Here is a 12500-nt window from a genome sequence, read left to right on the forward strand (position 1 = left end):
ATTTAAACGATGCCCAATTGGCACTAAGGGGCCTAAAGTGTGCCAAGAAAACATCCCCCACACCATTACACCACCACCAGCCTGCACAGTGGTAACAAGGCATGATGGATCCATGTTCTCATTCTGTTTACGCCAAATTCTGACCATCTGAATGTCTCAACAGAAATCGAGACTCATCAGACCAGGCAACATTTTTCCAGTCTTAAACTGTCCAATTTTGGTGAGCTCTTGCAAATTGTAGCCTCTTTTTCCTATTTGTAGTGGAGATGAGTGGTACCCGGTGGGGTCTTCTGTTGTTAGCCCATCCGCCTCAAGGTTGTGCGTGTTGTGGCTTCACAAATGCTTTGCTGCATACCTCGGTTGTAATGAGTGGTTATTTCAGTCAAAGTTGCTCTTCTATCAGCTTGAATCAGTCGGCCCATTCTCCTCTGACCTCTAGCATCAACAAGGCATTTTCGCCCACAGGACTGCCGCATACTAGATGTTTTTCCCTTTTCACACCATTCTTTGTAAACCCTAGAAATTGGTGTGGGTGAAAATCCCAGTAACTGAGACATTCAGTTTGGAGTTCAGGAGATTGTCTTGACCAGGACCACACCCCTAAATGCATTGAAGCAACTGCCATGTGATTGGTTGATTAGATAATTACATTAATGAGAAATTGAACAGGTGTTCCTAATAATCCTTTAGGTGAGTGTACACTCAAGCCACTATATTAGGAACACCTGTTCAATTGCTTGTTAACACAAATAGCCAATCACATGGCAGCAACTCAATGCCTTTAGGCATGTAAAGGTGGTCAAGACAACTTACTGAAGTTCAAGCCCAGCATCGGAATAGGGAAGAAAGTTGATTTAAGTGACTTTGAACGTGGCATGGTTATAGGTTACAGACAGGCTGGGAGTATTTCAGAACCTGCTGATCTACTGGGATTTTTATGCACAAACCATCTCTAGAATGGTCCGAAAAAGAGAAAATATCCAGTGAGCGGCAGTTGTGTGGACAAAAATGCTTTGTTGATGTCAGATGTCAGAGGAGAATGGGCAGACTGGTTCAAGATGACAGAAAGGCAACAGTTACACAAATAACCACTCGTTACAACTAAGGTATGCAGAATACCATCTGAACACACGACACGTTGAACCTTGAAGCTGATGGGCTACAGCAGCAGAAGACCACAGTGGGTGCCACTCCTGTCAGCTAAGAACAGGAAACTGAGGCTACAATTCACACAGGCTCACCAACATTGGAAAATAGAAGATTGGAAAAACGTTGCCTGGTCTGATGAGTCTCGATTTCAGCTATGACACTCAGATAGTGTAAACCACATGAACGCATGGATCGATCCTGCCTTTTATCAATGGTTCAGGCTGGTGGTGGTGTAATGGTGTGGGGGACATTTTCTTGGCACACTTTGGGCCCCCTTAGTACCAATTGAGCATCGTCTAAAAGCCTACCTGAGTATTGTTGCTGACCATGTCCATCCCTTTATGACCACAGAGTACCCATCCTCTGATGGCTACTTCCAGCAGGATAATGCACCATGTCACAAAGCTCAAATCATCTCAAACTGGTTTCTTGAACATGACAATGAGTTCACTGTACTCCAATGGCCTCCACAGTCACCAGATCTCAATCCATTAGAGCACCTTTGGGATGACAGAACAGGAGATTCGCATTATGGAAGTTCAGCCGACAAATCTGTAGCAACTGCGTGATGCTTTCATGTCAACATGGACCAAAGTCTCTGAGGAATGTTTCCAACACCTTGTTGCCACGAAGAATTATGGCAGTTCTGAAGGCAAAAGGGGGTCCAACCTGGTACTAGAAAAGTGCCCAGTGAGTGTATGTCAAACTCTTGTTCCAGCTTACTCTTAACATGGGAACAAGCCCCAGAGATCCTGGAACTCTGCCATTCAACCTAAGGAGGCAACCATGAATGCTCTGCCAGGACACCCTGCCTCGTGGAGTCGTGGAGGCATTGACTCTCAACTGAGGTCATCGTACAATGAGGCCCACAAACTACACTATCATGCACTAGATACAATCCTGAGTCCACCTAACTGGACACAGAACCTAGAAATCATTGTCAATGAGTCCAGTACAGTCCACATAAACTAGGATGGAATCTGTATATGTATGACTGGATCATCCCTTCCAGCACCTGGCATAATCTTTCATGGGGAGACTGAGCAGTGTGATATCCGCAAGACTGGGGAACCCCCCCCAGTCCCTTTAAAAAAAACAAACAAACAAAAAAAAGGTGTACACCCCACTTTCTACCAATCAATAAGACTAATCATAACATGACATAAGGCATGTAAACCTAGACAGCCTAACATCATCCAGAGCAGAACACAAAGTGCTTCACATTATAAAAAGACAATTATGACCCCTCCCCCCCTCAAATTTGCAACTTGCGTCTCAAATAAGCTACTATTATCTCTGAGGAAAATGTGTGTTTAGCTGCAGATGGAAAAGACAGCATGGGCATGTGACAGGGGTCATTTGTCACACATATGCCAGCCATGTCAGTGGAGACAAACAACAAACACACAACAGGCCATGGTCATGTGTTTTTGTGTTTCATAAGGCCTACCAATCCCCACACCAACCCACTCCACTCAAACATGCTAATGTACCTGTGCTCTGCTCTAATTGGTCCCAGTGATGCTCGCCCTGCTCCACCTGTGTTCATGGGAAGCCTCCAGTCAGTCCTGCAGTCAGGCCCCCGCCACTGTGTGCGAGCGTGCAGTGCTAATATTATGCAAACAAACATTTCTTTGTTGTTTGGCACTTCTTGCACCGACCCGCCACTGTGGAAGGAAGGGAGAAAGTAAAAGGAGAAAGGAATAAGGTGGGTGAGTGGGGGTGCTTGAATTCATTAGTGTGATTACCTGAGGTGTGCTACTTTACAGGGGGTAATCTGCCAGCCTGCTTTATACCCTCCAAACTTCAGCCAGTCCGCTAATGAGCGCTTGGAAAAGTTAGTCAAGGTGGAGAGGTGCTTTGAGGAGCTATACACCACAGACTAAGGAGTTATTATATATGCTGGAGCAGAAAACAAAGGATGGCTGCCTGTTTTGTAACAGCTAGGACCAATGAAGACTGATATTGTATGATATGATATGTTGGTTTTGATTCTGAATGCACATAACTAAATGATGCTATGAACTTTGTGCCAATCGACCATCTCTGAGCCTCAGAACAAAAAAATCCCCTGCTTAGAAGTTTGGCATATTTGAAAGCATGAAATCTCTGACAACAACATAGTGCGCCCAAGAATGACAGTTTGACTGATCTGTGATATTAGGAGCCACATTTTCTACACCATTTGAGACAACATCCCAGATTAGTCATAAGGACACAAGAGGGTTCAGGTAGTCACACTCAAAGAGTCGCTTCTCTCTGAGGTGATGTTGAGGACTGCAGCTTCCCTCCTACGCTGTAAGAGAAGGTGGATTAGAGACCAGATCAACCCCTCTCTCATTCTCTCTCTTTTTTTTTGTTTTTCTGCCCAGGAGCTCAGGCCATGGCTTTAGAGAGACAGCTGCCATGAGCAAGGCTTAGGACAGTCCAGAGGGACGGAGAAAGTGTGAGTGTCAAAGAACAAGAAAAGTGCAGGAACAGCTTGGTTACAATGGACAAGGCAAAGAGGTGAGAGGAAGGAGAGAGAAATCCAAAAAGGGAAGACAGATGATATATATATATATATATAGAGAGAGAGATCCTAAAACTTTTCCCTTCCTCTTGCCCTATGCCTCTGCTTTATCACACAGCATCAAAACATAGCTTTAGTCCCCTGAGTGGCTGGCCTTTTTATCTGCTCCCTAGCTTCCCACGGCGGGCCGCATCCACCCATAATCTGCTGCCGTTTCATGTCTGGAGCGCTGTAGAGGAGGATAAGGGACTTGTTCAAGTGAAGATCAATGAGGTTGTATACATAGCATATGTGCATCAGTAGTGTGATTCCTTTTTTCTTTTTAAGGTGGCATCTCATTTAATGAAAAAGAAAATCATACATGTATTTTGTACATGTATGATTGTATTGAGGAGACACGTCTGTGTTCTAAAAGGTAAAAAAACCCATTCATATCATTAGACTACAATTTCACACCACTATCAGGAGTAAATAAAACAGCATGGTTTGATTTCTGTCATACATTCTGTAAACAGCATCTTTTGTTTCTGAACCTTCTCCCGGCGGATCAAACATGAAGGATAGACACAATGAAAACTGTAAACATGTTGCATTATACATTTGTCAAAAACACATTTGGCTCTATGTCACAAGTACCTTGTTATTTAAGACAGTGCCAAGTGTCTGTGGCTGTGAAATCAAAGCAGACTGGTGTATTGGCAGCAACAGTCGGGGTGTGAAACTGTGTCAGTGAAGTAAGGAAAATCACCAGAGGCTGTTCTATTCACTCCGCAGCTGGTTGACGAGATCTGCAAGGACTAATTGTGCATCAGTTGGAGGCTGCAGAAATTTTCTGTCTGTGCTTCGACTGTTCTTTGTACTGTGGGCTACCCGCCTTCCCACCCAAGTGGCAAGCACTCACACCACACCGAGGGAACTTAAAAGTACAACAGACAAGCCTTGGGACACACATATACACAAATCATCGATCGACCCCAAAGTCAACCCGTGACCCTGACCTCCTCTACCCCTCCAGGAACAATCTCCTGCAGGAATCTGTGGAAACCAAAAAATACAATAAAGTTGGATTTAAAAAGAAGTCGGGTGAGAGAAAGAGATACAGACAGAGGGAAAAAAATGACACAGAGTTGATTACGTTGGAATGAATAAAAGGGGAAGGGAGGAAAACTTTGAATTTGGAACTACTGATCAAAGTAATTCCCACAGGAAACCTCTCTTAATGAGAGCTGTACAAGAAAAGAAGGGTGGAAGACAAGGATAGAGCGAAAGAGAAGAAAAGAAGGGTATTTCTACACAGAAAATAAAGAGATGAATAGAATACAACGCCTAGTGGAAGATACGGGTGTGTGTTTTTTGGGGGGGGGTCTTTGACGGGTGTTTTCAAGATTTAACGTCTTCACTGAGGGCGCGTCAGAGGCTAGGCCAGGTTAATTAAACCCAAGGGAGTACCAGCTGAGGGGGCCCGCATTTGAATATGTCACAGAAATAGCACGAGCGTGTCAGCCAAGGCCAGGGCACGGCGAGCAAACATGTTGACTATGCATTACATGCTAAAAGGAAGACCGAGAAATAGAGACAGTCAGACACCAAGGGGCGGGGGCTCCCAGATAATTTGCCTGGCACCGATGCTTTGCTCTTCTATACCCACTGTGCCACCGGATTTCTCTGAGTTATTAATGTTTGTCATTAGCTGCATTACGCTGGAGGACAGTGACTGTGGGAAAAAAACGCAGAAATTTATATGGGACAAATATTGACAATAGCTGGCTCTTGGGTATTGAAGAAGACGAAAAGATGCAAACTATGTTAATGAATGGTAATTAACCACAAGGGTTTGTCTCTCCTGGATCCCAGCTAAATTGGTCCCCGAGTTGCAGCTAGAGACAGTCCTGGCCTAATCCTTTATTATAAAAAGATAAAGGAAAACGACATCATTAGCATATATTTGAGAAGGGAGGGGGATTAAAAAGTGGAATTATTTCTTTTTAATTCCTGAACGGAGGATTCTTCACACCATTGTTAATTATACATAATAAAAAGAAAAAAGGAAAGTAGTGAAGAGGAAAACAAAAGCTAAGAGAGGTAAAGAAAGTAGTAAAAAAAAGGGGGATGAGTGTGTGGTCTCTTGTGTAGGATGCCAACTCAAGGAAAGAGGAGACCAGGATCACGGTTTAATATTCTAAATGAATAATAAGAGAGAGGGAGAAAAAGGGAAACAGATAAAAAGGGTTGGAGGTAGCTATGTCAAGGATGGAACCACTCCTCTAATACACCTTTGTGCTGTGTGCGTGCCCATGTGGACCCTTGTTAATGATGTCAACAGCAGGGGTCACTTGTTACAGATGGGAACCATGCCGACAGTCAGCTGTCAATCATGAGAGAGGTGTGAGAACCCTGCTGTCCACCAGAGCACCCTCAGTGACCATCACACACTGACTGACAGTCCTTTGAACAGCTGGAACAAACAAAATACAAGAGAGCGTTTAGACATGGAATTCAAAACAATATCACAGTTTTTGAAGAACACAATATAAACCAAAATACATGAAACTGGGTTTTATTTAGACATTAAGAAGAAAAACATCATTGATATTTAACATAATTACCAATTAAATTATCAGAACAAATACAGAGTAGAAGCAATGACACACAAGATAATTTCCTTCAGAAATAAATATTTGTAGTACTTAAATCATTGGTCTCTAAGAACACTGTAGTCTCAGGTCTGATAAATGGGTCTAACCTCTTAAAGTGAATATTCTGCTCTGTGCTGCACTCCTGACTTTCTCAAAGTGTCGACTTGGCACTGCTAGGTCAAGTCCCTGCACCCTGAGGCCCTTGAGGTGCCAAATAAATTAGGGGGAGAGGCAAAAGACAGTAAAAAAAAAGTCTAACTTAAACATTAGCGTAAGCATTTGCCTTATCACCCCAGGTCTGAGAGTGGGGGAGAGTGGCTGCACTGTAAATTAGCTTGGCGCAAAAGGGCCCTGTCTGATAGACATAGTGCACTGAGCGCTAACACAGATGTCGAGGGCTCATTTACAAAATCCGGGCTGCTGTGTTGAGCCAGTGGCTCAGAGTGAGTCGACAGCGCTTTTCTCACAAATATTGGTTCTGCTGCCCCGGCTCAGCTTGGCTCAGCCCAGCTCCCACTGAGTAGGAACCGGGGAGGGAGAGAAGAAGTGGGGGGAGGAAAAAGAAGAGGATGACAGTTTTCCCAGCCTCAGCCCAGGGAGTCAGGCTTTTTCGCTGACTGGTGTTGTGAGCGTGGCCAGCTCTTCTGTCAGCACTTTCCTCTCCTTCATCTTCACGCGCAGAGCCTCCATTAGCTGGCCGGCAGAGGGGATCTGCAGGGGAGGGGAAGGATAGAAAAAAGGGTGTGGGGGCGGCAGTAGAAGGGGTTAGAGAAAATGAGGAAAACACACAAATGCATCACTATTTTTAAAAAAGTCCAATTTTGACACCTGGCAGCTTTTCAAACGGCCTATATGCTTTTTTATGAAACAACAGAACCTCAGAAAGGGCCTGTGGACCTGTGAAACCTTTGAGGGACCGTCCATGTTGAGTGTTTTGACAGAGAAATTCAAAAAACAGACTACACAGCAGTAGTTTCAACACTTAATTCTACACTTTTTCTCTAAGCATCCATTCTCAATCAGTGGTCCAGTAATGTAAAATTCTTATGAATTAAAGGATAGGTTCACATCTGTCTGTTTCTCACACGCCCATATGCACATTTAGATCTGCCATTAGATTTGTTCTCTGTAGTAGTGATTAATTGGTCGGCAGATTAATCAGGCCGATACCTGCAGTCACAAGGCCGAAATATCATCCTAAATGGCAGCAAACCTAATATAACACCATTACTGGCTAGTGTTAAATATATTATGTTATACTATAGAGAATAATGCAGCTGAATGACGTCACTTCTGACAAACTGTACCCCACTCTCTCTTGAACACCAGTCACATTCTGAAATCTACAACAAATGTATTTTTCTATTTCATTTATTAATAAAACTTCCATCTGACACAACACATTACTGGCTAAGATAAACAAGATTGTACTCTGCATGGGATAATGGAATTATACATGACATGACTTTACTTTGATATCGGCATTATAATATCAGTCATTGGCCACACTGCTCTCTAAATATCGGCCCCAGCCATTGAAAAACACATATTGGTCAACCACTACTTATATACGCGTTATCAAAATTTTAGAATTAACTTTGCATTGAAAAAAGATTGTGGACCTTATATTGGAGTCATGTCATAAAAGACAATATGGACAGGAGGAATTTATTACAGCATTCAAAAACTCTTTTAATATAGATATGGGCATGTAGTGTTTTATGACAGAGGCTTATGTTGATCACTCTTGAGCAGATACACCTTAAGGCATAATTAAAACATCACTAAGCATCACTGGGACATTTACAGCATTGTTGCTTGACTGTATTTTATGCCGGGAAGGTTAGAGGATGAGAATTGGTGTCCACAGGATTACAATAGGTTGGGTATGAAGGAACTTGCCATATGTGTTTGCTTGGTTGTTGTCGTGGAAACAATGAAAAATAAAGAGGTGGGCAGAGTTCTGGCTAATTTTGTTTTTCCTCTGAATCGACACAAGGATTTTATGGTCATTAGGGCGCCTGATCAAAGGCAGACATTTATACTGTATCACTCATAAATATTCACTTCAAGCTATGAGCAGCCTTTTACAAGTGCCCTTTTCAAGCAAAGGAAACAAATTTGGTCCATTCCCTGAGCAGTTTCCCAAGTCACATGGCATGAGATGAGAAATGGGCTGGTCAAGATGAAAATAGTGACTTCAATATCATACAATCTTTCACTTTTTATCTCTTAAAAGAGAATGTGAAAACATAAGCTATTGAACCATACACAGAGGAAAATTCTACAGTGCTGTAACAAACTTTACTGAATAACATCTGTATCGGGGGAATACAAGGTATCGTGTTGCTCTGAAGTGATTAACACAAACTCACAACACATATTGGAATTAGGTCTGCAGTTGACATGTTTTAAGGACACCGGGAAAAAGGACCGTTATCTGACCTGAAACTATCGTCTTATCAATTTCCAACACGTCTTGAGAGTGAGAACCTCAGAAACTCATACACACACAGCCCCACTGCCCCTCTCTCCTCTTCATTAAAGGTAACAGGAGCAGGGAACACAAGGCCCCGTGTGCCGCGAAGTGTGTGCGCACTTGAGCATGTGTGCAGTGGGGAGTCAGTTCCAGCAGCACTGGATGCATCAAACACACAGTGGTATTCCTTAGAGAACCACTACAGTGAAGTAACTGCTGAGACATCTCCCTCTGCCTCTGCCTCTGGCCCCCTGGGACAATTCACTCTCTCTGTCTCACACACTCTGTAGGCACACACTCGTACACACAATTTCCCAATCAACTAATTGCACTTAGAGCCACTAACTATGCAAACAAACCCACTAAAATAGAGACACAGCCACAACACCAGGCTCCATGGGACAGCAAAGAGGGAGACTGGATCATTAAAGTACCGATATGGGAATAAGGGTAAACAACACTAACAGGTAAACATGATCTAGATAAACCAAACATGAGTGAAATTTAATGCCTAAAAAAGATGCTTTTGAAAGATGCTTTTTGGGCATTTTAAGACGGACAGTAGAAAGACGACAGGAAATGAGGTAAAGAGAGAAGCAACAAAGGTCCCCAGTCCCCAGAAGATCACGGTCAGGCGTCTTAACTCCTATACCACGGGGGGTGCCCCTCTCAATTCCTTCATGAGAAATCAAAAGCAGAAAAACTATGTAACATATAAGTGTAGGCACGACGGCACCAACATCTTTATAAAGCCTTATTAAAGTTGTTTTATGTCACCAAGAAAATTGATGGAACTTTTGGGTCTCTTGGTTGATAAATGATTCTGTTGCGTTTGATAAAATACCTCACGTTCCGATTCATCTCCCTAAGGTGTGTGACTCACATCAGCAGATTCTGGCGCAAGGAAAACAAGCGCTCACACACACACACACAGGCTCACAAACGGGACAAGCAGGACTATCATTCCCTTTCATCTAACTTCCACACTTGCTGGGGACTGATGCCCCGCAGGATGGTTAGAGGTAAGCTGTGATGCAGCTGCTCTACTGAATCCCCTGGGCTGCTTAAGGCAGTGTTAGGAACCGCCACTAATGTTATGCTACAGTTGATTTAGCCGGGCCCCTGTCCCCTTTGGCAGAGCTAGCCAGCACCAGCGCTAAGCAACACGGCCACTGTTTTGCAAGAGGCCCTGTCCCCTTTGGCAACATTAAAAAAGCTACTGTAGCATTAAGCCATGCTAACTCACATCCATTACTATTCAACAGGCCCTGTAGAGCAGACCTTTTGTCTAGCTATGATTTCATGAACATGTTCAAGAAGTGAACTGACATGTAAAGCTACTGACACTGATAAGCGTGTGTGCGTGTGTGTGTGTGTGTGCACGTGTGGACAAGGACAGGGGCTGCAAGCAAAAGGTGTTTTCATGAGCCAATTAAATGACATTGCTATTCTATAGCCTGGGGCACACCTCAAGGCAAGGAGCAGCTCAAAGTTGCAGCGCTCCAATGACCATTGTCTGGTAGTGGCATCACACACGTCAACCTTTTTTTCCTCTTTAAAAGATCGATCATCCCTGTTCTTTTGTCTTCTCCCTCGGAACAGGTTAGCGCAATTACTTCCAAGGGCCCAATTTGTGAGTAGCTGTAAAGATTGTGTCAGGCTGCTGGATATCTAAATGAGTAAGAACGAAATGGGGTGGGAGCTTAAAAGAGATATAAAGGGATCCATCATCCAAATATGCAAGTGACTGCTGAGTGTTTTCTCTCAGTTTTTCACTAGTTTACCACCTTATTAATATAATTGTAATAGCTATATATAATTAGGCAGATGTTGTTGCTTAATTTAACTACAATTTTCTGCAATAGAATCAACATTTGGGTCCTTCAAAGGTCCGACAGAAGTGTCTACCTGTAACAACATCATCACTGGTATACAGTTCTGTAATAAACAAGCAAGCACACTGCTAGTTAATTTTATAATAACCGTAAAAATAGTAAGGTTTCGGATCTGACTGGTATGACAGGAGCAATTTCACAGTGGTGAAGGATTCGTGCTATTAATCTTGGTCCCTGGCGGGTGAGCCGTCTCCAATCTAGGCCACTATTCAAGGTAAGGGAGAGGTAGTTACAGCAGTTTTATCACAGAGGGGGAAAAACAGCTCTTTGATCTTTGATCTTCTCACTTTTGTTTGAAAATCAAATTTATCAAACGGGGGAATAACAACAACAACAGCATGATAAATAGATAAAAAAAACAAGCACAAAGGCACCATACTAAAAAGTCTTGCATTTGATTATCTCCGATAATGAATATGTCACATTTGCAAAGAGGGGCTCAGGTAAGAAAATCACTAAAGCACAGACAAGCCTATTCTCTCCCTCTCCTCCATAATTACCTACCCCTGCAGCGGAGCAGATCCCTCTCTTTTCTCCCCTTTAGGCCACTAGAGACTGATATGAAAGGGAATTGGACACTTGGGGCCACAAATACGGTAATTAAAAATCTCTCCTTTTCTTGATACGTTGTTTGGAAACATCATTTCAGTGTGCAACATGCATTTGTTAGGGATCTGACCTAAATACACCCTAGATTAAACACAGGAAAGCACGGGGGTCTTTGTTTCAGGTTCCTACTCATTAGGTGTGAAAATGAGGTGATTCAGGCACGATTGGGGTTTAAATTTAGGAAGGTGATATCCATACAAGAGATGCAACCTTTAGTTAGAACTCAGCAATCAAGAACACGCCCGTGTGTGGCTCATTGGCAGAGGCAATGTAGTGAGAAGCAGTTACAGCAGCAGCAGAAGTGGCTGTGCCTGCAGCAAACTGCCACATTCAAAACAAGGTGATGAGAATCGTTGTCTTTAAACATTCGTTCACTGACATAGGGAGATTTAACACATGTAGTCATCTATTCAATGAAGAAATGTCTACGTCCATCATGAATTCTCTTTCTCTGCTACACTGAAGAGAGAAACTCCACTGCTCCAAAGGACGACCTTTGAGTACAATCAGGCTGGCAGTAATGTTAAAACTCACGTACAGCATCATAACTCAAGAAGTGCAATCGCATTATTCGACTGGCCTATTTCAACCGATCCGCTGAAATGTTTGCTATATTGTAGTTAAGTAATCACCCAAACAGTTTAATGGCTAAGAAACAGTACCAACGAGCTGTGTCTGCTGTTTCTATTTTTGTGAAATGCAAGTTGAACATAATGAATAAGCCACAGTGTGCTCTGGTATGAACACCAGTCTCCTCCTGGGAATCCCCCTTCCAGTGACATATTTACAGTACAAAGGCTCGGCGTGAGTCCCCTCCACACACATACAAACATATTTACAGAGACAGAAAAAGAGTGGCTGATTTAATTAGCGCAATCATTAAATGAGGCTTAATTAAAGTCACTTTCCTTCAGAGAGAAGTGTGGGACTCAGAGCTGTTCCTTGTCATTACAGAGGCATAATGAGCCACACAACACTACCCCTCACAGCACTGACAACAATAGAAAACTTTCTCAGTACATTAGCAATGTAAGGCATCAAGCCTTTGATATGTTTAACACGAGGGTTAATGATGTAATGCCCTATGGAAGTGCCAATATAGTGTGAAGCTTTGGCAAGAAGTGACACGAGTCAAGTCTGTTATTTAACTTTAGATAAATGACGCCATTCACCGTCGTAGCAATGAGCTACAGCAAGCCCTCCCTTATGTTCGATACAGT

General features: G+C 43.0%; 2 protein-coding genes across 4 annotated transcripts in view; both read right to left on the reverse strand.

Moving 5' to 3' along the window:
• The window catches only part of sh3gl2a (SH3 domain containing GRB2 like 2a, endophilin A1), a 44326-nt gene extending 40603 nt beyond the window's left edge, over window positions 1-3723 (reverse strand). The window contains exon 1 of the mRNA XM_046046898.1: window positions 2643-3723. The gene's annotated coding sequence lies outside the window, so the exon portion shown is untranslated. The remainder of the gene's footprint in view (window positions 1-2642) is intronic.
• Window positions 3724-4086: 363 nt separating this feature from the next.
• The window catches only part of cntln (centlein, centrosomal protein), an 83718-nt gene continuing 75304 nt past the window's right edge, over window positions 4087-12500 (reverse strand). For 2 of the 3 annotated variants that reach the window (XM_046046894.1, XM_046046895.1), the window contains one exon: window positions 6203-7008. In XM_046046894.1, coding sequence (XP_045902850.1) covers window positions 6898-7008 — 111 coding nt within the window. In that variant the 3' untranslated portion in view covers window positions 6203-6897. Of the gene's footprint in view, window positions 6117-6202; window positions 7009-12500 lie in introns of those variants that run through there. The other variant, XR_006824740.1, reaches the window with a different exon arrangement.

This window comes from Micropterus dolomieu, linkage group LG04 (assembly GCF_021292245.1).
Source record: "Micropterus dolomieu isolate WLL.071019.BEF.003 ecotype Adirondacks linkage group LG04, ASM2129224v1, whole genome shotgun sequence".
NCBI classification, from domain to species: Eukaryota; Metazoa; Chordata; class Actinopteri; order Centrarchiformes; family Centrarchidae; genus Micropterus; species Micropterus dolomieu.